We start from the raw sequence: 23,371 nt of genomic DNA, 5'->3' as shown, positions 1-23,371 counted from the left end.
CATCAAATGTTGAACTTTTCATTCTGAATTTAATTCTAAAAACAAGGCTCGCTTGCGCAACTATAATAATGAATTATTATAAAATGTTCTTTGATATGTATAATATGTATCGATATAAATTATAAATTTGAATTCCATCCAACAACATATGTACTCTGACATATTGAATTAAAATTAATATTTACTCATAAAATATTAGATAACTCACTTTGAGTAGTAGTTCCTATCCATTCTTGTTTCATTTGATTTTGAGGCGGTATGGGCGGTGGAGGCGTAGCTTTATCATCAGATGTACCATTGCTCCAGTCCATTGGTGACTTGTTTGTCTCCGGAGTCGGCATATTGATCATGGGAGCAGGGGGAGGATTGGGTGGAGGGAAAAAGTGGTTTCCCATCGGCCGAGGGGGTGAGGGGCGTGGACGATGGTCGAAACGGTTGTTGCCCGGAGGAGGTGGAGGCAAGGCTCTGCGTACAAAGCTGAAAAGAAGGAAATTTTAGTAATGATACAATCAATGGCAAATGTAGTCTACAAACTTTCCCTATGTCCATATATCCATGCAACTCATCTGATCCACTTTGGAGAGTAGTAGCATAGGCTAGTGTGATTTTACTTGGGTGGCAATACAGGCTCATGTCTGTATAACTAAAGAATACGATTTCCATACAATTTCTACTAGTTCTTTCAAAGAATTGACAGAAAAAAATCACAACACACTCAGCTCAGCTCTGACCATTCATTTGTATCTTCAGATTTATCATACTGCATCAATTGAATGGTTTTAAGTTAATAAGTTAACTGTCCCAACAAATTGGGTCCTTGCACAGGATCAAATATACATTGAAAAACAACATGCATTGCTAGACTAACGTCATTCTAGGCTAATGTGGAATGGTAAATTGATAATTGATTAAAACTGCTATTATGTATAGACAATGCTTGAGAAAAAAATGTTAATATAAATAAAACCCAGATCTGGCAGCAAAGGGAGGTAAGTTCAAAAGTCATTACTTTTTAGGAGAGCCAAAAGGTTTGGTTTTTGATAACTTATATGGGTATTCAATGTTTGTGAAATTTACCAATTCAGCGGCGTTGTTTCGAGTCCCCCTTGTAGTTAGGAATACTCTAAGTAATTATGTCTCCCCTTTACTTTATCACAAAGAATGTCAATATAGATCTAATAAGTATAATTTTTGAGGAATATATCATTATAGCACATAGAAATCATTTTGAATTTAATATTTTAGTATCCTTTAATAAAAAAACCATGAAAACAAAAAACGACATTTACATAATACCAAAAACAACAAATATTCATGGAAGATATTATTCACCAAGCAACAGTTAAATAGTTAATGAAAACAATCAAACAAGACAGTTCTCTCTATAAGATAATAAAATTATTTACTTTGGATCGCGAGGTGTCGGGTGTGGAAATTGGGGCATTCTTTCTTTGTGTTGAAACGGTGGAAACCTTTAAATTTTAAAACATTTGTACAATTATTAATATGTAATTTTAGTACCAAAAGTGCTAATTAATCATGTGCATATATGAAAATATGTTTTCTTTATATGAAACAAAATAATTCTGAATCCCCATTTGCCGACCTTAAGACTATGTTGTAATTGCAGAGTAAGTAGAGATCTAGGTATCACAGATTTACTTTCCTATTCCAACTTCAATGGCCAATAGTAAGCTGTCAGCTAAACCAAATTTAACTTTCTATTGGCCATCCTACAAAAAATAAGAGTGACAGAATCTCAGCATTCACTACAGGCACAAGCAGTGGCGACCGGTGAGTTATTTTACTGGGAGTTCACTTTTTTCACCTGTTGACTGCAGTAAAAAGGCATTTGCCTTCATCAAAACTTCACCAAAAATTCAAAAAAAACTATTGGTTTTTTAATTAAGTACATTTAAAAGAAATCATAAATAACTCACCATTTATTATTTGTTGTACCTCTAAAAACAGTTTTTCTTGAAAAAAAAATGGATTTTAAACTTTTACACAAACTGGTTGACACAAACTATTTGTTTTGACCGAATTATTAGTAGGTACTACCGAAATATCTCGTATCCGGCAGTGACCGGGATTTATTGTTCATTTGTATGAGAAATCCATTCTTCTGTTTTTCATAGACACAAATTTTTCAATTACGCGTTTGTTGAAGTCAGGAATCTCTTGTACCTATCATTTTTTTTTCGATACTGAGCATACATAATGCGTTCAATCTTGGTTGCGCGATGGTATTTCTACTAAAACACTTAATCCGTTTGAGTGTGGAAAAACATCTTTCGCTTTCCACTGATGTCATCGGAATAGTACAAATTAAGTTTAATAGTAAAATCGTTTCCGTAAATGTGTCAATGCGACAGGTCTGCTGCTGCTTTTAATACGAAGGCGTTCTTCAAACGTATTAGAATGTTTTTTTAAGTAGTCTACATCAAACGGTGCCATTTAAAAAAAAACTAATGTACACAGTAACTAAAAATATCACATTGAAAAATAATTTAACAAACGCGCACCACCGTTTTACATTAGCAATAAGCGGTAACTGAATGCCGATCTTGATTTGTTGCAGCCGGAAACCACGACAATATTACAAGCTACAATACTATAACTTGCCAACGCGTGACAATCTCGTCTTCATGTTAGCAAATGTTTTATTTTATTGAATGTACAATTATTGAGAATATTACCATGAACAATGCCATTTATCGTTCAATTCGAATAAAAAATAGAACTTCCGCTTATGAGAAGCAATATATTAAGGAATGACTTACTTCAATAACATATTAAGAAAATAAGTGACCTGATTTAATGTGGCTCTTGAAAGCAGTAACTCATCAAAATTGACATTATTAAAGCATTTAGCCGTGATATTTTACGATTTCCACCCTACCACGCATGTTAAACCCCCACAGAGCTAGTTTGGAGAGATATCATAATTGATAAACATTGTGAATTTAGTTGTCAAACTGAAAAAAAACTTGAAGTTTATTTTTAAATTGTACTTCGCTTAAATTTGAGAAATGTTGTCAACATGTGCGGAAATTTAATATACGTACTGTGAAACGAATTTATTTTTATAATAATATTGAATAAAAATTGTCAAACAATAACTGTTGTGTAATACGGGCTGTATGGTTTTAAAACCGAAGATTTCCGACTTTATTCGAAGTAGGCATTCGGATGTGAGCGACTTGAACCGTCGCTCGCGTAGACCACGTTTCACGATGAAAAAACATGTACATATTGGTTTTACGTGTAACTTTTGCTCATTGCAAAAGCATTAATCGATATAAGATTTCCGGGCGCTTTCCGACAGACGAGTGACACGGTTTATCGCTCAAATCTTTAAAATAGCCGGTTAAAAACACATATTAGAATTTGTTTTTGTATATGAATTAATGACCACGGTAATTAATAGATCAGAACACTTTTAATAAATCAAATATAAATGAAATACTTATTTAAAAAAAAAAAATTTTGCATAAATTGAGTGGGTGGGTGGGTGTTCACCGCTCGAGCGCACTCATGAACAAATCGCCACTGGGCACAAGTGGTGGTGACACTCAGTTTGAAATCTTTTCCATATTATTCATTGTTTAAAATGTTATTATAATAGGTACATACAACAAAAACAAAATTTAAAATATCTATAATATATAAATATATAATATATATCTATAATAATATATAAATTTAAAAAGAAAGTGGTTTATTTTATAAAACAAATGGAAATTATAACATCTCAGGATGATCAATATAATATGTATTTGAAAATAGTAACGCATCATAGAAGTGAGAATTTACCTGTTGTAATTTGGGAGTCTATTTTGATCCATCGGTGACTTGGGCAGGCACGGCGGGGGCATATTTAAATGCGGCATTGGGTAGCATGTGCCGTCAGGGGGTGGACCTAGAAATGGATAATACTTTGTAAGTAATATATTTTATATAAGGAACAAGTAATTGTGAATATATATATACTTGCTACTTCTAATTTTTTCTGATATTCATGCGCACATAACTAATCTTTTGATTATCTATAGCAGGGGGGGGCAAACTTTTTGGATGGAGGGCCAAATTCAGGAATTCAAAATGAGCGGTGGGCCGCAAATAAAACACCATTTTTAGATATACACTATTTATTATCACAAAAAATAAACATTACAAAAAAATTAATGAGAAGAATGAAACTGTTAAATATTTTTGAACATTTTTTTAAAATTCAGGTGTTATTTTGTAGTTGATATTCTCAAAACTGATTGTAAAGAATTTTTATTGAGGTTAATGATCGAAAATGTTTGTTCACATATATAGGTTGATCCGAAAATAACATTTTTCTTGCATAATCTTTAAGTTGGTTCAATTTGACTGAATTAAGGGCATTGTAAAATTTGGAGATTTCTTCACGACGATGCAATTCTCTCAAATCAGTATCACACTGCAGATCAATAATCTTAAGTTGTAGCTCTGTCGGTACACTATCAATATCTATTGAAAATGGATCGCGTACTATTGCTAAACTTGTCTCAATTTTTCGGAAGTCACCAAATCTTTGTGAAAAATCGTCATTCAGAGCTAATAATTTTACCATATTCTTAAAATTTATATTCTGGTATATTCAGCAACTTCAAAGTTGGAAAGTGGTCCACTTTGTTATTCGATGTTTGTTGAAGAAATAACTTGAGTTTGAATTGAAATCCATTCAAACTTTTTATCATATCATGGGGATATATATTTTTTCCTTGCAACGCGGAGTTAAAAGTATTTAAATGTGTCACGGTGTTCAACGTAGAAAATAGTGGTTACATAGTATGATACGAGACGCAAGGAAGACCTACTGAGATAATACAGACAACAAAGTTTTCAGATTTTAATCTATTGTCAATATTTTTTAAAAAAGTATGAAAAAGTTATTCGTAATCAGAAGTACAATTAATGATGGCGGGCTGCAAAAAAATACCCGGCGGGCCACATGCGGCCCGCAGTTTGCCCACCCCTGATCTATAGTTTTAACATTTTGGATGAAATGTTACTGCCGTCTTATAAGAGAACCATGCTTGCAATGTCTTAGTTGGTAATGTAATCAATTGAAATAATATAAAAGGAAACTAACCCGGTGGAAAGTGATGTTCTGGAGGCGGTGGCATGGGAGGCCTAGGCACCGGTGGACCTCGCGGAGGTGGTCCTCGAGGGGGTGCAGGTATGGTAATGGGGGGTGGAGGTGGCGGCGGCCATGACCCTGGTCCTTTTTCCAGCTCATATTCTTTTTGTGATATGTGCCTGTACTTGCATTCAGTGCCTCGTCTGCAGTCGCCCAGAACAAAATCTTTACAAATGGGGCCACCGTTTTGTGAGTTCTTTTCGTTGACAGATGCGGGCAGTACGCCAGTTTTATAAAATTGAGCCTCTTCCGCTGATGTGCAATGGACGAACTTACAGTTTATTCTGGGGCAACTCTTATTTTGGAAGTCATGGCAGAAATTCAATTTCAAAACTTCGTTGTTGGTTTCATGTTTAAATTTGCAGTTTGGTCTGCGGCAAACGCCTCTTAGGAAATCCCTGCATTGAAAACTACTCAAGAAAATTAGTAACTTGTTAACAAAAAGACAGCATTTCGAGGACAAAATTACCTATAGGACGAACAAATTACATTAAATGCCAAGAAAATTTCTGATCGTTCGAGGATGCTAAGCCAAAGGGTGATAGGGACATTTTGGCGAAAATGAATTGGAACTCTTCAAAGTCTCATTGGTTAAAAATATTTCAACAAAACCAATACCATTATTTTACATTACTTGGATATAATGTAAAACTACAAATTGTCTCATCCTGACCTTTGGTTGGCTTATCAACCTTGATTATTATTGTGCATAATAATTTTAGAGTTTCGTTATGATTAAATTTAATTAAATCAATTCTAAAAAATCATGAGATGTTGAAGACTTTGTAGCCATTTAACTGCTATGATTGCTTTCAAAATCGCAGAGAGAATTGCTATGTCATTTATAATTATTATTGTTGATAAAAATAAATATGGTATTTTTTAACGCACCCTCCCTGCTGACATAGATTATTATTTTAACATTATAGTCTGGAGGAGACTTAACACTAATAATAAAAAAATAGAACCCATTAAAGAAAATTTCAACCCACAGTTTTTATCCATTTAAAAACCATCACAATTACTATTCACTAGGTGAACAATCGATACTACATGGGAAAATTTTACAATAGCATTTATATTACTGAAATATTGATTAGATTGACCAGAGGGTCGCATAATTTCATAAAAATTTTTCAATTGAGAGAAGATGAATCTACATTCCGTGTTCACACATGATTTGCTCATTTATAAATAACTTTAATTTCCAATAAATAAATCTTAAGTGTTAAAAAAAGTTATTAAAATGTGCAAAGCAACCGAAATAAAAACTGTTTTGATTATGTCGCAGTAGGAAATTCCCAAAATAATTTACCATCTCAAGCATTATGACATCAAATAACGATTGCTGCTAGCATTTCTCGCTGTTATTATGAATGATGATGATATTATGTCAGAACTTAGCTTCAAAGAGTTAAACATGCAAAATCATGTAACATGCTTCTAATTGAGATTCAAATAGGTAGTAACTGGCCCATACAGGAAGTGTATGCTATCAATTCTATAAAAATTCAAGCCTGAAGGGCTCTGAAAAGAAATTACCAAATATAAGACAATATTATGCCATTTCAATACTATCAAAGTTTATTGTTTGAAATTTTAATTATTCATATCACTACTTTTATACAGTGCAATTGTTTTTAATACAGACGCTTAAACTATTGATGAAAAATGACATAAAATTTTATTGAGGTGATATTTATTGCACATACTTAAACATATTTCCTATGGCCGGTTCCGGACTATCCGAGGGCGGAAGACTGTCTGGAGGAGGCGGTTGAGGCGGAGCAGGGGGCTGAGGGGGCGCTGCAGGGGGCGGAGGACCAGGCGGGGGCGCCACATGGGCTGGCAGTGCGGGGGGTGGTGGCGCTATCACCCCTCCCCCCGCACCCATGCCCACTGAAAGGTTTATAGCATCTCCGGCCTCCATCTCACTTATGGCCTCCGCCTTCACCGTGATACCAGAGCACTCTGCTACGCTCTCCGTCTGCTCCGACATCTCGGTGTGCTTATGGTATAAAAACTTTCTCGCAATTTTCCTATTTTATTGGCAACTTCAACTGTATCACCTGAAAAAGGACAGTCGCGACATCAGTGCAAAGCCAAGTGCCTATAAATATCAGTATACTTTCAAATGGAGCATCAAGCAATAGATGAAATGTCATAAAGTATAAAACAATGCAATATTCAACTTAAAACGCTCAATCCATAGTGAATGTTACAAGTCGGGTTACCTAGTGTTGTGAGCACCAAACTGAAATTATATTTATGTAATCGTGGGTGGTGGATAAAGCAAATAAATACAGTGCATTGATCATTGTTACAATGCAGGTAATAAATACGTGTGGAATCTTAAATAATGACATATCCATGTTTAGTTTTACAGACAAAATCCCAGAAGTGAAGATTTTTAGTGAAAACAAACAACTCTGAAAACAGTTGATTGATATTATATAATATCAATGCAATGCTTGAAAGTTAAGTAACTCATTTAATGCTGACACCGCGGACTGGTGCGTTTGGATTAGTTGGCCATTAGATATAATTAACATATTTAAATGTGGTAATTAAATATTAATTAACAGGTCATCAGTGATTGTGTTAAATTCACTTTTGGATTAATAAAAAAATCAGATAAGTTTGAATTAGACAGTATAATGGAGATAATGGTACAAAACCGACCAGAATAACTTTTAATACTCCCATCAACGTAATTGAGAAATAGCCTTCACAAACACAAGTGTTGGACTCACCTGACTGCTATGGTCTTTTAATTTTTACAGGCACACTAAACTTGCAAACAGATTTATTATTATATTATGAAACCAGTAAATATAAAAGATTATTAATAAAACTATGAACAAAAAAACATTGGTAAATAAACAAGTTTTATTTAATTCTGTATGTCAAATTAATATTTTGTGAGGTTAGTAAGCTCATGTTGATAGAAGGATACTGGCCAAAGCTACCAACAGAATGTTTCTACCTACTAAGGATGGTGAAGGGTGGGGTAGGGAAACCCAGGTAGATGTGAGAGGTAATAAAAATAAAATGCAATTAATTAGGGATGTTTACCTGAATGAAAATAATAAATGGAATAATTGGGGTTACACCTAGGTAACAAAAATGTATGCATAATATTATAATGAGAATACCTCCATATCAATATTATTCTAAGGTGAATTACTGTTATTTGGAATTTTGACAATACCTAGATGCAACTATTTGGATCAGTTATCGCGTAATTAAAATATACCAATAAAACTACAAATCTACATTTTCTCCATGGTATTATAAACCAATTGATTTTTCCAAATATGATTTATTTTACTACTTTAGTAGATTTCTTAAACATTTAATTTTTCAGAGATGAGTAAATGGTGGATCGAAACAACCTCTCTATATGTGGTTAATTACTATGAAAATTTCAAGGGAATCTCATACAGGCATTATTTCTTAATTAATTTTATCAGCTAAATCAATGAATGCTTCACGATCAGAATTTTATGAGAATTCAAGAAAGATCCCAAAAAATTATCACCTATTTTTGAACAATGAAATGAAGCATTTCAATCGCTTTATTAAATAGAGTAATGGTTATTATTGAAGCACCGAATTTTTATTGGGTGAGGAATTCTTGTAGCAATGTTGTTTAGTAATGTGTTCCATTGACCCGCCGATAGAACATAGCGATTTCATTGACACACTGTTACAATCAATCAAATAAAAGAAGAAATGCGAACAGAAGAATCTTTGAGGGAAGATTTTGTGGGGATGAGAAATTTTTCAATTGCAAAGCCAACAGGATATCAGAATTAAAGGTGGTTTTAAAGGATTAGTATTGCTATCCAATCAGTTTCCGTCGAGCTGTCAGATAAACTGACATGTAAATGCAAAACTGAAGCGGCTGACTGAAACCAAAACGGAGATGAGAGAAGATGGACTTTTATTAGTTTTTGCATCCGTTTTTAGAGTTGCCAGTTAAATTGACATGTAAATTACTATGTTGCCATATTTTTCATACTACTTTTCTAATTTTGATTGAAATATTATAATTTATTTAAATATAGGTACTGCATTACACCAACCAATATGTTTAGAAAGTAATTATGAAAATAATATTCATTTTTAGTGGATAAAAAATACATAAATATACATCACCGTTTCCCAACTGAATTGTCAACTGAGACTGAACGTACAACTAAACTAATCGTCTAAATACACCGCCGTTTCAAAACTGAACGGACCAAAACGGAAACCTCGACTGAACGGACAACAGAACTGATGTTTAAAAGGACCTCGATCATTTATAAATATGTATCCATTCAAGACATAGTGATAAAAAATGCAATGTTATGTAAGTAATAAATTTACATCAAATTTGAGACAATAAGGGGCTAATGTTCCCATAAAATTACTGCTTTATATGTTAATTTTGTAAATTTCCAATTTGGACCTTAATGTGGGTGTCAGTTAGGTAGAGGTTCTCTGGGATTTTATAAAAGGGCTTCAAGGGTTCCAAGAAAAAGGGTTGAGATTCACTGAACTTAGATACTATAATATGAATGTCATTCTCAATGTTTCTGTTTCTTAGAATGCAGCTAAGATAATATTAGGTTAGGACTTATACCCACTGTGAACATTACCTCTCCTTCCAAAGTATTATTTAATAGCAGATAAGTAGTTCATGTTTAAGAAATGGTAGTAATAATATTACAGAAGTGGAAGACTTAAGGTATAAAATACCTATTCAAACGTGTTTTTTTAAATTTCGTTTGATCAAAAAAATATCAGAATACTATCCATGATTAATTGAGGAAATATTACGAAGAAGATGGCTTTTGTTGTAAAACAACTAAGAAGCTTTTACTGAATTCTGAACTGTCATTCAAGTATCTCTCACATTTTAATAATAATTCAAAACTACAATAAACATAAGATAAATTAAATAATTTATTATAATTATTACCAAATAGTAAGTATCTACCTGGATATTTTGAAATGGTCGATGGTTATGAAATGCAGGTATTTAGTTTATTTTAACATGGTGTAATAAGAATAATATAACAACTTTGTATAAACTAATGCAAGCCTTAATAATATTGGATGATATAGTATTATGTATTATAATAATATAACAATATGACGAATTTGCCAGTTATGCTACATTGCATGTATGAATAATAAATATAATAAATCAGGCAATAACAGCATGGCACCCAGTGGTGAACAAGGAAAACATTTCATCATTGCCTCTGAGTTATGTATGCACTCTGACATACACCAACACATTCAAAACTTTCACCATAGTATTCCCATAAGATTTGCATTCAAGATATTAAATAATATTCAACAATAAATTAGGAATTTGAAAAAAAAGTTAGTACAGGGAATATTTCTTAATAAATAATAAATTTAAAATCATAAGAAAGATTTAATTACAACGCACTAATCCAATACCTTAGAATCTTTATTTTTTTACAATTGACGAAAGATATTAAAATAACTAAATTTTGATATCAGTTTTGACAAATTAATTTCTGTGTATTCAAAAAGTTTTTTTCTTAAAAATTGTTTCCCGCACAAAAACAAATAATATTTAGCCAATCTTTACGTGCCACTCTGTAGTTACCATGCAGTTATATTATATATGCTTAAATAAGGTATAGTAAAGTATAAAAGAGTGGAAAATCATTTGATAGATGTTACATTCAAGGGAAGAGTGGATGAAAAGGGTTATCAAAGAAAATATTTTATGACTATAAAAATATTCGAGTCAGATCGGAGAGTTTAATTTTAAAATCTGGTATAGCGCCAATAAAAGCTGTAATTGTTATACAATTTATTTGGATTTTAGTGATATCAGTTCAGTTGGAAGACATTTGTGGATATAATGGTATCGGGAAAAGGTATCAAGGCGCTGTTTTGGCTGAGTATAATGTTACCATACTCCAGTGCGCACGCAAATGGCGAAGAAAATTGTGAAACATTACCATCAGACATACACCTGATCAAAGGTCTAACTGAGGCAGGACAAAATATATTGATAATACACCAAGTAAAATGATAGGTTAATAACTATGATTGTGTTTATTTTTGCAGAAGAATATGACGAACTAGGAAGATTACAGAGGACTTGTAATGGAGAAGTAGCCGTAAACAAATGCGAGGGAGCTTGCAATAGTCAGGTTCAACCTTCAGTGATTACACCTACCGGCTTCCTAAAGGTACTTTCACATTCGCAAAATCAAACAATTCAATAAAAAATATGAAACTGATCTTCACTAATAATCTCAAATTGACAGATATGTCGTAGGTATTAATTATATGAAAATTTCATCTATTGTTTTTCATTATGTAGTTATTTTCAGTAGTGTGTACAAATTGATAATACTATTACTTGGTATAATACAATAAATATATGTGTCATATAATATAGAACAGTGAGCAACATGAATATAGATTATATTAATTTAAAGGAGGGTCAATGAATTGCAGGAATGCTATTGCTGCAGAGAGAGCTTCCTACGTGAGCGAGTGATTACATTGACACACTGTTACGATCCCGATGGAATGCGACTCTCGTCCCAGGAGCAAGCTACAATGGACATCAAGTTAAAGGAGCCGGCCGGCTGCAAGTGTTTCAAATGCGGAGACTTTAGCAGATAAACAAACACAACATAAATGTTGCATCGAGGAATGTCAGAAACAAAATAATTGATCAAAAATATACTTGAATAAAATAAAAAATAATGAATCATGTGAATATTATTAAAATTATCAGAGAATAAATGTTATGATTTTCTTATACATGCATTACTTTAATATTCCATTTTAACTTTTCCCCGCATTGTCAGTTTTTATTGGCTTACCTGTCGCAACCTGCCGATGTCAGGTTTTGACTGAGAGCAACCCTCTCTTCTGGATGTTATTGGCATCTACTGGACACACTTCTAAGTTTGAGAACCTAGTAACAGATCATTGTTAGTTTAATATTATGAGGTATGAGGTTGAGATGGCACATTTGCAGCAGTTAAGTGAAAAAACATTGCAATGATAGGGGAAAAAGATTTGTAGAGTTTTCCAATTCTATGAAAATCATTACATATAATTATTGCAAAACGATTACCCATAAAACTTAATTTTCACACAAAAAATATAAAGAAATAAGGAAATGAGGTTTGGAAATTGGGAATCAATATTGGCAAATTGTATCTCTTATTAATATATACCGAATGGAATCCTATATTAAGCATAAATACATACAGACCGTACCGCTAAAATGATTATTTTATGCACTATTATTAATTTTTATGGAAATGCTTTTATTTTTCTGTAATAAAAACATTGCAATAAAAAAAACAATAAGATAAAATTGCAACATTTTTTTATCTAGCACTAGAAAAGTTATCTTGTAACCTCCCCACTAAGCGGTTTTCTTTGGAATATCAGTGGCCAACAGACTCCTATAGGATGAAAAAATGTACCATTGGAAAATAAAGCAGATTGCAGCAATTTTTTCATAGACTAATTTATTAGTTGGAATGACATTAATAATTGAATTAGCAAAATATAATCAATTAATAATTTCCTATGCTTCTAAGTATCATTTAAATGAAAATTTGCAATAAACTCAAAACAAACAATAATAACCCAAACAACTGTATTTTTTTACTATATAAACGCGATTAAAATGAAACTGAAAAGAACTATTACGAATAAACAAAAACAGACACTGTAAAGGAAAATCAGAAATTTTTATATCAATCCATAACCAGTCTCCTCGAAAATAATATCATTAGTTGGATATTCAAGTATGTACATACTTAATCGGATTCTAAAGATTGGGTAAAAAGTGTAATTAACAAGTCAGATTGATTCGCTGCGCTATTTACTCGTATGTTTTATGACAAAGAACACAAACTTTGGTGGTTACTGACCTAATTAAAAGGTGACAATCTAATTGGAAATAGTAATTAATACTTTGGACTGAGTTAGCATTCTTGATGGATATAAATTGAAATAAATAATTATTAGTGTTGAGAACACTATGATTCTAACCTGCTTTGATTTTATGAATAATTAACACCTGAGACTTGTAAGCTAAAAAGTTGCCATAAGATAAACAAATTGACGTTGACCCTACCACTTCTACAATTGCTTAAATGGAAGTATTTCTCCTCAATTTGTTAGAAAGAAAAGTGTGAAAATGATTTTAATGGGTATTTTTTTTATCCAATCGCTGAAGATGTTTTTGTATGCAAATAAAATTTGGAAAAAATGGGTTCATAGGATGAAGGACGAAGGTCATTAAGCATATTTGCTATTATCAAGTAGTAAAAAACATATTATTTGTGTATTGTACACATATAGGCAGTACGCTAATATTATGTTTAAATATAAGCTAGACGCATCAACATAATGATTTCAGAGCTTAAAATATGCTCACCCATTTAATTCTATAGTTTTTTCATATCACCAAACACAAAAACCTAAAATTATATTGTTAGAGTATTCAAAGATGGCATCAATCTTTTGGATTCTTATTTAAATATGATAAAATTCTAAAATTAACAAATAATTTTTGAAATCTATTGCAAAGGTGTTAAAATTCTGTTATTGAAGGCAAGTGCTATGCCATTCTAACAATATTTGGGTGATTTACATACTTCTCCTGCATTTAGGTAAAATTCCATTTAGCAGGTAATCTCGAATAAAGGTCCTTTTACAATTAGACCTTATTTAATCAATTAGAGAAAAGGCAGATCAATTAATACTTAGGTCAAACAGGTAAACAGTTCAGGTCACTATTCAGATGACAAATGACACCAATATCTTATTTTATTAGACCTTCATTTTAAAGTTGCAACAGTTTATAGAAATTTGATTAATCAGGTAGCAAATTAGTTTATTAAATCAAACTAAATGTAAAATTGTATTGGGAGAGTATTTAAGGAAGTACCAACACAAAACTGCAAAACTACAATGTTGCAGAATAAAGAACCAATAATAAAGTAAACTTACAATGAGAAGACTTGGTGTACTTAATATTATGTGGGCCTCTCAGTAGGGAGTTAATGTAACATGGGACAAATCCATTAAGTAAACCATGTAAGGGGTTACGAATTCAGTAGCCGTATAAAGGGTTGTGGCAATATTAAGACTATGAAATGCAAAATGTTTTGGTATGAATACTTTTATATAAAATTTATGACAAAATTACTATGAGGGAAAATTAATATTTTCAGAAATTAATCTACACAGAAAATGTAGTATAAAATGTCTGATAAAATTTAAATCCTACGATTACTAATAAAAACTTCTGAACAAAATCAAAAGTCGTGGATCACATAATATATTATAAAATGTCATAAATTCTTGGTAACATTTCAATTGATGGAAAACAGATTAAAGACCTTATTATAGAATCTTCTCGAGCTTTCACAAGTTAAGACAATGGAATGGGTGGTAGGTAGATAAAGGCAGATTTTTAATGAAAATCGTAATTGACGAATGATTTTTTTTTATCAAAGGTTGTGTTATAACTTACAACTTTAATAGTATTACTATAGTATCAAATTTATTTGATCTTAGAAGCTAGTTTGGCTTTTTACACCAATGTTAGGACTATATTTATAAAATCTTTTAAATATGTCCATGTCTTTTGATTAGTTGCAATAGGATTATGCCAAACGTTTAGTACTTATATTGTTGAAGTATTGAGGTTAAAAGAATTTAAATAAATGTACATAACCAATTTTATTAAAAAAAAAAAAAAAAAACAGTAACCACTTAAGTGAAAATATATGTTGACATAGTCACAGCACTGGAGATTGAGCATGGGTAGGAACGGAGGGAGATATTTATAAGGGCGGAGAGGAAAAATTGAGTCAGTTATTCACAGGAATTCAGCAATAAAGCACACTTTATTGTACCACCAGTTCATTTCAATAATCTTTTATGTTGAACGTTCGTTTGTACAAAGACATCAAGTAAATCAGTTCCAATGGCACCCACAGACTTCATTAGTTTATGGTTCAGTTTAGCAGTGATTATAATACTGTCATTTGAAATGTGCCATGTGCAATGTGTCAACGCCAATGACGCGGCAGCATCAGGTATAAATATAACGCTTTTACAGGCTGACAATGCTACAACTTTATAAATACAAATTATAATATTATGTACTTCAATATGAGATTGATCACCATTAATCTTCTTTAGAATCGTGATTTTTCTAAATATTTAAACTGGGTATCTACGTTTTAGAGGCAAATAATAACCATTACGCGCAGGATATAAATTAAAGTTTCCTCTTAGCTAGGAATCGCAGTGAAAATAGAATTATTGTAAAATTACTTGTTACCAAAATTACAGGGGACGAATGCCAAGTGACACCTGTAATTCATGTTCTACAATACCCTGGCTGTGTTCCTAAGCCTATCCCATCATTTGCCTGCATTGGCCGGTGTGCCAGCTACCTTCAGGTATTTCAGAATGCATTGCCAGATTAATTATGGATTTCATTTTAAATTGAAATAAAAAGAGTCCATTTTATAACGCTAATATCTACAAATATGTGATTGTAAATTGATAGTGCAAGAAAAGATCTTTATCTCGAAATGTAGCTACACAAATGTTTTCAAATATGTAAACTAAGACTACTATCCATCCAGGTATTTTATATTGATGAAATATCCATTTCATGAGTAAATGTATTTTGAATTGGAACATTAATTTGAGTCGTAGATACTTAGTTTAGCTCACTTCTAAGTCAAATTAGCAATTTCCTTGAGCAAAATCATTTTACAACCACTGTGTCCTTTAAACTCACAATCAGCTCAAGTTCAATAATGACAGTTTACTAAGATTTAAAATTACATCTAGATATATTCAGGATAACCTTTCAATTCACAATATAATAATTGTTGGCATGTAGATAGTTAAAAAATCTTATATAATTATAGGTTATAAATTAATTAATTTATGCTACCTATTTTGAGTCCAATAAAAAATCTATTCTAGAATTTTAGGCCTGTTAACTTCTAATTATGCTATTCCCACGACTGCGGGACTGAAGAATTTTGTAACAAAGACATTCAAAATTTGTCTTAAGTTATGTTTGAGAATTAAATTTTAACCTGGTACCTAGGCATACAACTTTATTTTGTAACTGCTATACTTGGCTGTTTGGTATTTGAAAGACACACTAATAATTAATTTCCTTAAAATTAAAGATGTATTCTTACAGCTTCTTATGGATATGATATTAATTCATTAGAAAATTAATTAATCATATTTATTATTATGATGTTGAAATTTCACCATCTATTTTATGTAATTTTTGATTATCATAATCAGATCCGGATAATCAAGGTTCTACTGTATAATGACGAAAACTTATCAATGAAAGAATGACCTTTTGGTGATTATTTCACATTAGTTAATTGTAGGATCAACAATCCATTAAGTATTACGTACAAATATATTTTACTAAATAAAGTAATTACTAATTGATAAATTTTCTTCATTATACAGTAGAACCTTGATTATCCGGATCTGATTATGATAATCAAAAATTTCATAAAATAGATGGTGAAATTTCAAAAGAATGTATTCTGAAAAATCAATCAGACTACTTACTTATGACCGGATGGATAATCAGGGTTATACTCTAATTTCTAATACAATTTACATTTCCGCAAAATATGTTTTATTTGAAATGTACAACTTCATAAGACCAATCGGTACAAGCGAAGATGTCTCAAATTATTTCCAGTGTACATGCTTCACTTGCGTGACATTATTATTGAAAAAAACAGGTCTCAATTTACCATAAAGAAATTTTTAAGTGAAAAAACATTTTTATTTTGATTTTCACAATTATTCAAGAAAGTAAATTCAACTTAAAATAAATAGTTATATTTTGTCTGAATCAATGAATCGGAAGGATTATATGTGAAAGGGTAACTTACTTGCGTGTTTTAGGTTTCAGGCAGCAAGATATGGCAGATGGAAAGATCTTGCATGTGCTGCCAGGAATCTGGAGAGCGAGAAGCCAGTGTATCGCTATTTTGCCCAAAAGCAAAACCTGGTGAAAGGAAATTCAGAAAGGTCAGTAACATACAATTTACATCCAATAGTACTTATCCAAAATTATAATGGACATTTAGAATGATAAATTCCAATTATTTTATTTCATCAGGTCAATAGAATTATCTCTTAAAACGTAAATGTATTTAATTAATGTATAAAAACATTCGATTCGATGCCAGTGCCGCATCATTTTCATTTTTATGGCGAAAATCGTTTATCCCATGTAATGATAGGTCACAGGTATTCTAGAGTCATCACGTCTCGGCTGTGATGTACTAGCGCTGTATGCAGTGCTAAGGACTTAGGGAGGGGGATCGGAGGCATATAAATATACGAAAGTGCATGAGAATCTGTAATCAATCCGGCCGCTAAAAGGTTTGCAGTCACAATATAATGGTTAGTTAATAGGCTTAAAATGTCATTCTGTCACAGGAGATCCCTTTTTTAAGAAACATTTTCACACTAAAAACGATTTGGTAATTTTATGGTAAGTACTCCATATCATTGTGGCGAAGGTGTTTTGAGACAAACAACCCAACACAACACAACCTACTGAAATACTCACTTATGTTTGGGTTACATGGTAGAAAAGGGTATTTGGTACACTTCGGTTATGAGGAATACAGCGGAAAACAGATTTTGAAAATACCCGATATACTGGATTATTTGTTAGTTTGGGGTAGGTTAATCCAGTGGTCGGCAAACCGCGGCTCGCGAGCCACGTGTGGCTCTTTGGCCCCTTGTTACGTTCTAAAACAGTGAAAGATAGAATGTCTTCAAATATAACCAACCAGCAAGTCAAAGATCTTAAATTAATTTCAGCTTTATCAATAGCAGTTGACGAGTCTTGTGACATATTATATGATACAGTTCAAGTTTCACTTTTTGTACGATTTATTTGATCTACATGTCCTAAAGAAGAACTTTTAGGATTATTGAAACTGAAAGGTCAAACACGAGGAGAGGATATTGCAAATGCTGTGATTAAGTGCATGGAAAAACATCATATTCCACTCGATAAAATTGTGAATGCGAAAAATCTTTTTCAAGCATGAACTTTTCAAGAGTAAATTGAGAAGTCGTCTTTTTGATGAGAACCTGGAATCGTGCCTAAAATTAAAAACAACACACAAACATGACTTACCCAAACTTTTCAAGGAGATGGGATTGTCAGTCAGTCATGATTTAATTTTATGGATATCTTACTTACAAATTAATTTTTATCAATAAATAAGATCATTATTAAGTATGATATCAAGTTTTATTCAGTGTAGGTACCTATAGTTTAATTAAGACTAAAAACTGTAATTGAAGTTTATAAAGTTAATAAACAGTGTACCTACGTATATATTCTAAGTTTTTAAAATAAATCTCAATCATTATGCTGTTGATATTAAATTTGGCTATATTGACTAATGAATGCGTTTGCCGACCACTGGGTTAACCTAACAAATAAACCACTATAACAGGTATTTTCAAAATGTGTTTTCCGCTGTATTCCTCATAACCGAACTGTACCTTTCTGTACCTGTTTCTCATAATTATCTGCATGTGATCAACAAAATGTATATTAACAAAGCGGTACTTTCCGGGATATATATAGGTAGGAAGGTCTGTTATGATTGTTTATCTAAACCACATATTGTGATGTCTAAAATGTATTTTAAAGAACAGTCTGCCCTACTAGTAACCGGTGTCAGTTAGTATGCTAACAATGTATGTAATGTAATCCATCAGACGAATATTAATGATCACATCCTAGTCCAAGTCACAATAATTTATATTTCAATATATTTTCTGTAAGTAACGGGCCGCTAAAAAACACCAGCCCAAATCTTTAGATATAGCTAGTAATATGATTTCAAAAGGCATAATATAACGGGTTAAATAAAGTAATATTTACCATGCAGACATCTGTTTTAATCGCTTTGGGACTTACTTATACCAATAAACGTTTAAATGAAATCTTCATTGAATGAAAGGTCCTTTAGTTTATGTGTGTACCGGTACAAATAAAAAGACTAGACATACTTACAGAGAACGCAGATGGCGTATCGTACGTAAATGAAAGAAATTCACCAATAACAATACCACAAAAGTATGTAATTCCCTTATTAATTTTTGTGTCAAACAGTCAAACTTATCACATACTACGTGTGATAGTTATTATTGTTATTAAATATCAATAAGTATGGCATATCGATTGGAATTTATAAAACAAACGCATTAAGAATAGGTAATTATCCCCTTACCCAAATGGAACAGACACACGAATTGATTATCACAAAAATACAAGCAAGATTGCATTCCCGATCAAAGTAGTGAACATCAAAGTAAAACGATGAAGCTCAGATATACAACACTACGCAACGGAAGAAGGCAATACACACACATAAGAAATGTCCAAAACTAATTTAATAGCACAATTTCACAGATCGAAACACCTACGAAGCGCTACGGCAAACGAAGTTGTTCATGAAATGGCCGCTATTTGCAATTTCTAAATTAAGTCAGCAGTATTGCCATCTTTTCAAAATGGAATTATAGTACAGAGCCTCCAGAAATATAGTATTTGGGAAAAAAATATAGTACGCGTTGTCATCAGGTTGAAAATGTATAGATTTTTTGTTTCACAGAAAAAAAAAATAGCGGAGAATTTGAGAAACTCCAAGACCCCTTTATATTTAGGTACCTCTTCCGACCAAAAATGCTCACAAAAGAATTTAAGAAATTTCATTTTAAACCAAAGTCAAGGTATTTTTTTACGTTTTTCGAGCAATTTTTTTTCCAAGTTTTCCAAATCTCCTTATATTGCGAAATTATAGTACTTTGCACCAATTTACCGAACGAAAATATTGAAATTTTAGTACTTTTTACATATTTTTTCCGATATGCAAAATTATAGTATTTTGGGCGTACTATACCTGTTTTATATCGTACATAGTATGCGGACCAAAATTATAGTACAAATACTATAATTATAGTACGATTGATACGACGATAAGCGTAGCTTATGTGTTGCCATTGTCAAGCGAAGTAAAAATATTTTTGTGATACTTAATCTTCATTCATATAGTGATACTTGATAAATATACGAATGCATGGGTTTGTCTTGCACCGTTTTCTTTAAATGATTCAAAATTAAAGCAATGATTTCAAATAACGGATTCATATTTTTATTGTTTAAAATAAAATGATTCTTAGATATTAGGAGTCACAAATAAAATCAATTTATATCCAAAAAATGAAATTGTGGTGACCATACGACAGAAATGAAACTTTACTCTCAATTCGCTCATATGCTGTAGGTAGATAGTTCACTTTTATAATTTTTCTTATGTGAATTTCTAAATTTTCTTTCAATCGTTCTGCGGCTAATCCCGGTGTCTGTTAAATCAGTTAAACTCAATAATATTTAAACAAGAAAAGCTATTCCGCATTGCGAAATATAATGATTGTACACGGGATAAGCTGTAGACGTAGGTAGGTAGTGTATTTTTATTATGGTAACTTGAAACGATCCATCGTAACAGACCTACAAACTTATCTGTAGAATGGCCAAAAATGGAACTACGAACTGCCATAGGACGCCATTTTGAAAATTTCATTCCAATGTCAGATTTTGTCCAGTTACGAGTCTTGATTGGGTAGTTTTCGAAGTTCCCCATCCCATTATTCAGATAAGTTTGTAGGTACTTACTTTACTTTTACAATTTTCTAAATAATGTAAAATGTAAGGCCTTTCGCTCATGGAGATACTATAATCCGACGAACTGGTTGCTGATGAATGTCAATGTCAACGACTGATGCTTCGTACAGTACGGCACTATTGAAACCTACTTGCAATAATAATCTTATAACCTCAAACCCATTGTCTTTCCTACTTCATTCTAAGCTTTATCTTTATGGGAATATTCTGGCAGGAGTAGGTACCTACCTATTTCTCAACTTCTTCCACATATATTTTTTTTTCAACCGTGTTCGATTCTAATAGGATCATATGGGCCTCCACAGAGTAGAGGTTTGTATTAACAGTTTTTGTTTTTATGAGAAATGGATGTCAGCCACTTGCTCAACCTATTAGGTCCATACCCTGACTCACACACAAATTGAAAAACAATGTGTACTTGCCAGACCCAGGATTCGAACTTGGGACGGACGGCGTTATAGTCCAACGCGCAGCCACCGTGAAAAATCCCATCTTTATGATGTCTTGTCATTGCTTGTACTATCAGTACTGCCAATCGTAGGTACCATAATTATAGTACTTACAATACTATTATCTTGAAGGATTTTAAATGTTCCTGTACCTATTGTAATTTTTAGACATCTGTACTATAATCAGCATAGAAAAAGATGGCAACACTAAGGATTACCTACCTACTTTTTGCTCAAATGAATTAGGCGAAGAGTTGGCTTTCAATGAAGAAGTAAGCGCTTAGGGTTCGTATTCTTTATGCTGGCGTTCAGGTCACGTAGCTCGCGGACGGAAAGCATTGTATCATCGCATTCAACTGTTGCAAGTTTCCAATGGGTGGAAACTAGAGGGAATGCAGTGTTAAGATGCTGAAGTGGGGGGGAAATCGCACACCAGCATAAAGAATACGGACTCTAGTTCCATAATAATGCGTAGAACTGGTGTTCATGTGATTCTAATGTCTTTATATGGTTGTAAGGTCTTATTTGGACAATGTGATTCCATTTCAGGTTTCTACAAAAGCCCCGCTCGAATGCATGTGCAGACCGTGTACGGGAGTAGAAGAGAATGCGGTAATTCCTCAAGAGATAGCTGGCTATGCTGACGAAGGCCCGCTGTCAAATCACTTCAGGAAAACACCACAATAATTTTATCACACTGTTGACAAGAAATTTAGTACTTTATTATAAATAATATAAAGATATGTGAATGTTACATAAAGTCATAAGTAGAAACAAATATAAAAATCAATACTGCTTACTTATGAATAATCAAATCTTATTTTATAAATCCCTCAATGCCTGAAGCATCAACTATAAAGCCATCGGCTGATTCGCACATTGCAACATAGCCACTCCCGATCGAAAAGATAAGAATAATAGTGCTTTTTTTGATTTTGCAAATTCGATGCAATGGATTCATAATATTTCCACTCTTGACACTGCTTATATATCATAATCTGACCGAAACTTTTACTAGGTATCAATGGAATAAAAAAAACAATCCTGAATATCTCACTGCACCACCATTGTGAGCAGTACCAACAATACAGCAAGAGTATTGCACGAGGATGCCAAAATATTAGTTTTTTTCCCCCTTTAATTATCAAGCTGACTGCTGCCCTTCACATAGATAACTTCACAGCCATTCGTAGTATTTAGAAAAATGGTTTACGTTATCATGTTCACGTTCCTGTATGACATATCACTATTTCAGATACTGAGGGAAGGCCCCAGTTTCGGACGCATTATGGGTGCTTTCCTCGAAAGTAACATAGTTGATCTTCGCATAAAAATATGTATTTGTATCTTGATCGTGTGAGGTGGCTATTTGGTTATTTAGCCCGGGGCAGAACTGCCAACAAACTCATAGTTTTGTGGAAAATGAGTCTGAGTGTAGCTATAGCTTGAGCATTTCTAAAATTGATATTGAGTTACTTTGATATTTCATTTATGGTTTAATATATTATTTGAGATTTTAGCAAATAGAATGATATTATATACAATATGATTAGATATAAAAAAGAACAATAATGTTACTTATCCTTTCGCACACCTCAATACATGGTATATCAGTTTTTTCATTACATTCTATCAAAAGACCTTAATAATAAATTAACTTTTTAGAATAAATTCCTATAGTTTATAATTTATTTTGTATAGTGTGCTGTATAATAACTCGACATGACTACACGTACCCATGCTACACAATGTCTAGTACAACTCGACATTGAGTTTGAACGGATAACATCAATCTCATCCGAACAATATTTCTTAGCTGAAAAAATATATAGCTGTCATACAAGAATAGTTATTTATCCAGTTTTTTCAATCAAATTTCTCTCATCTGATGAAACCGCCTGCATGTAGATAGGTATGTGAAGTTTGTTAGTGTAAATATTGGAT

At 32.3% G+C, this 23,371-nt stretch overlaps 3 protein-coding genes across 7 annotated transcripts in view; 2 read left to right on the top strand and 1 right to left on the bottom strand.

Moving 5' to 3' along the window:
- LOC147079925 (uncharacterized) overlaps positions 1 to 19,764 on the bottom strand; it is a 38,833-nt gene extending 19,069 nt beyond the window's left edge. For 2 of the 5 annotated variants that reach the window (XM_085946674.1, XM_085946696.1), the window contains exons 1-8: positions 19,522 to 19,764; positions 17,149 to 17,264; positions 12,046 to 12,140; positions 6,886 to 7,242; positions 5,126 to 5,583; positions 3,817 to 3,922; positions 1,407 to 1,472; positions 209 to 477 (exon numbers count right to left, since the gene is read on the bottom strand). In XM_085946674.1, the coding sequence (XP_085802800.1) occupies positions 209 to 477; positions 1,407 to 1,472; positions 3,817 to 3,922; positions 5,126 to 5,583; positions 6,886 to 7,172 (1,186 nt within the window). In that variant the 5' untranslated portion in view covers positions 7,173 to 7,242; positions 12,046 to 12,140; positions 17,149 to 17,264; positions 19,522 to 19,764. Of the gene's footprint in view, positions 1 to 208; positions 478 to 1,406; positions 1,473 to 3,816; positions 3,923 to 5,125; positions 5,584 to 6,885; positions 7,243 to 12,045; positions 12,164 to 17,148; positions 17,265 to 19,521 lie in introns of those variants that run through there. The other 3 variants (XM_085946704.1, XM_085946681.1, XM_085946689.1) reach the window with 3 other exon arrangements.
- Pburs (bursicon subunit partner of burs) lies at positions 10,930 to 11,981 on the top strand. The gene is made up of 3 exons (XM_085946716.1): positions 10,930 to 11,190; positions 11,276 to 11,400; positions 11,672 to 11,981. The coding sequence occupies exons 1-3, from the start codon at positions 11,067 to 11,069 to the stop codon at positions 11,840 to 11,842; spliced, it is 420 nt and encodes a 139-aa protein (XP_085802842.1). The 5' UTR covers positions 10,930 to 11,066; the 3' UTR covers positions 11,843 to 11,981.
- On the top strand, positions 15,066 to 22,232 carry Burs (Cuticle-tanning hormone bursicon). Its single transcript, XM_085946726.1, has 4 exons — positions 15,066 to 15,291; positions 15,551 to 15,660; positions 17,162 to 17,287; positions 21,977 to 22,232. The coding sequence occupies exons 1-4, from the start codon at positions 15,180 to 15,182 to the stop codon at positions 22,112 to 22,114; spliced, it is 486 nt and encodes a 161-aa protein (XP_085802852.1). The 5' UTR covers positions 15,066 to 15,179; the 3' UTR covers positions 22,115 to 22,232.
- Positions 22,233 to 23,371: the final 1,139 nt, after the last annotated feature.

This window comes from Rhyacophila brunnea, unplaced genomic scaffold, assembly GCF_057557595.1.
Source record: "Rhyacophila brunnea isolate RB1 unplaced genomic scaffold, BYU_Rbru_1.0 scaffold_1, whole genome shotgun sequence".
NCBI classification, from domain to species: domain Eukaryota; kingdom Metazoa; phylum Arthropoda; class Insecta; order Trichoptera; family Rhyacophilidae; genus Rhyacophila; species Rhyacophila brunnea.
The sequence above is the reverse complement of the archived record's forward strand: the minus strand, read 5'-3'. Positions and strand labels throughout refer to the sequence as shown.

Coding starts and splice junctions, on each gene's coding strand:
- Pburs (XM_085946716.1), top strand. CDS start 11,067: ATGGTATCGGGAAAAGGTATCAAGGCGCTGTTTTGGCTGAGTATAATG. Junction 11,191..11,275: donor AGACATACACCTGATCAAAG/GTCTAACTGAGG, acceptor TTATTTTTGCAG/AAGAATATGACGAACTAGGA. Junction 11,401..11,671: donor CACCTACCGGCTTCCTAAAG/GTACTTTCACAT, acceptor AATGAATTGCAG/GAATGCTATTGCTGCAGAGA.
- Burs (XM_085946726.1), top strand. CDS start 15,180: ATGGCACCCACAGACTTCATTAGTTTATGGTTCAGTTTAGCAGTGATT. Junction 15,292..15,550: donor CAATGACGCGGCAGCATCAG/GTATAAATATAA, acceptor CCAAAATTACAG/GGGACGAATGCCAAGTGACA. Junction 15,661..17,161: donor GGTGTGCCAGCTACCTTCAG/GTATTTCAGAAT, acceptor TGCGTGTTTTAG/GTTTCAGGCAGCAAGATATG.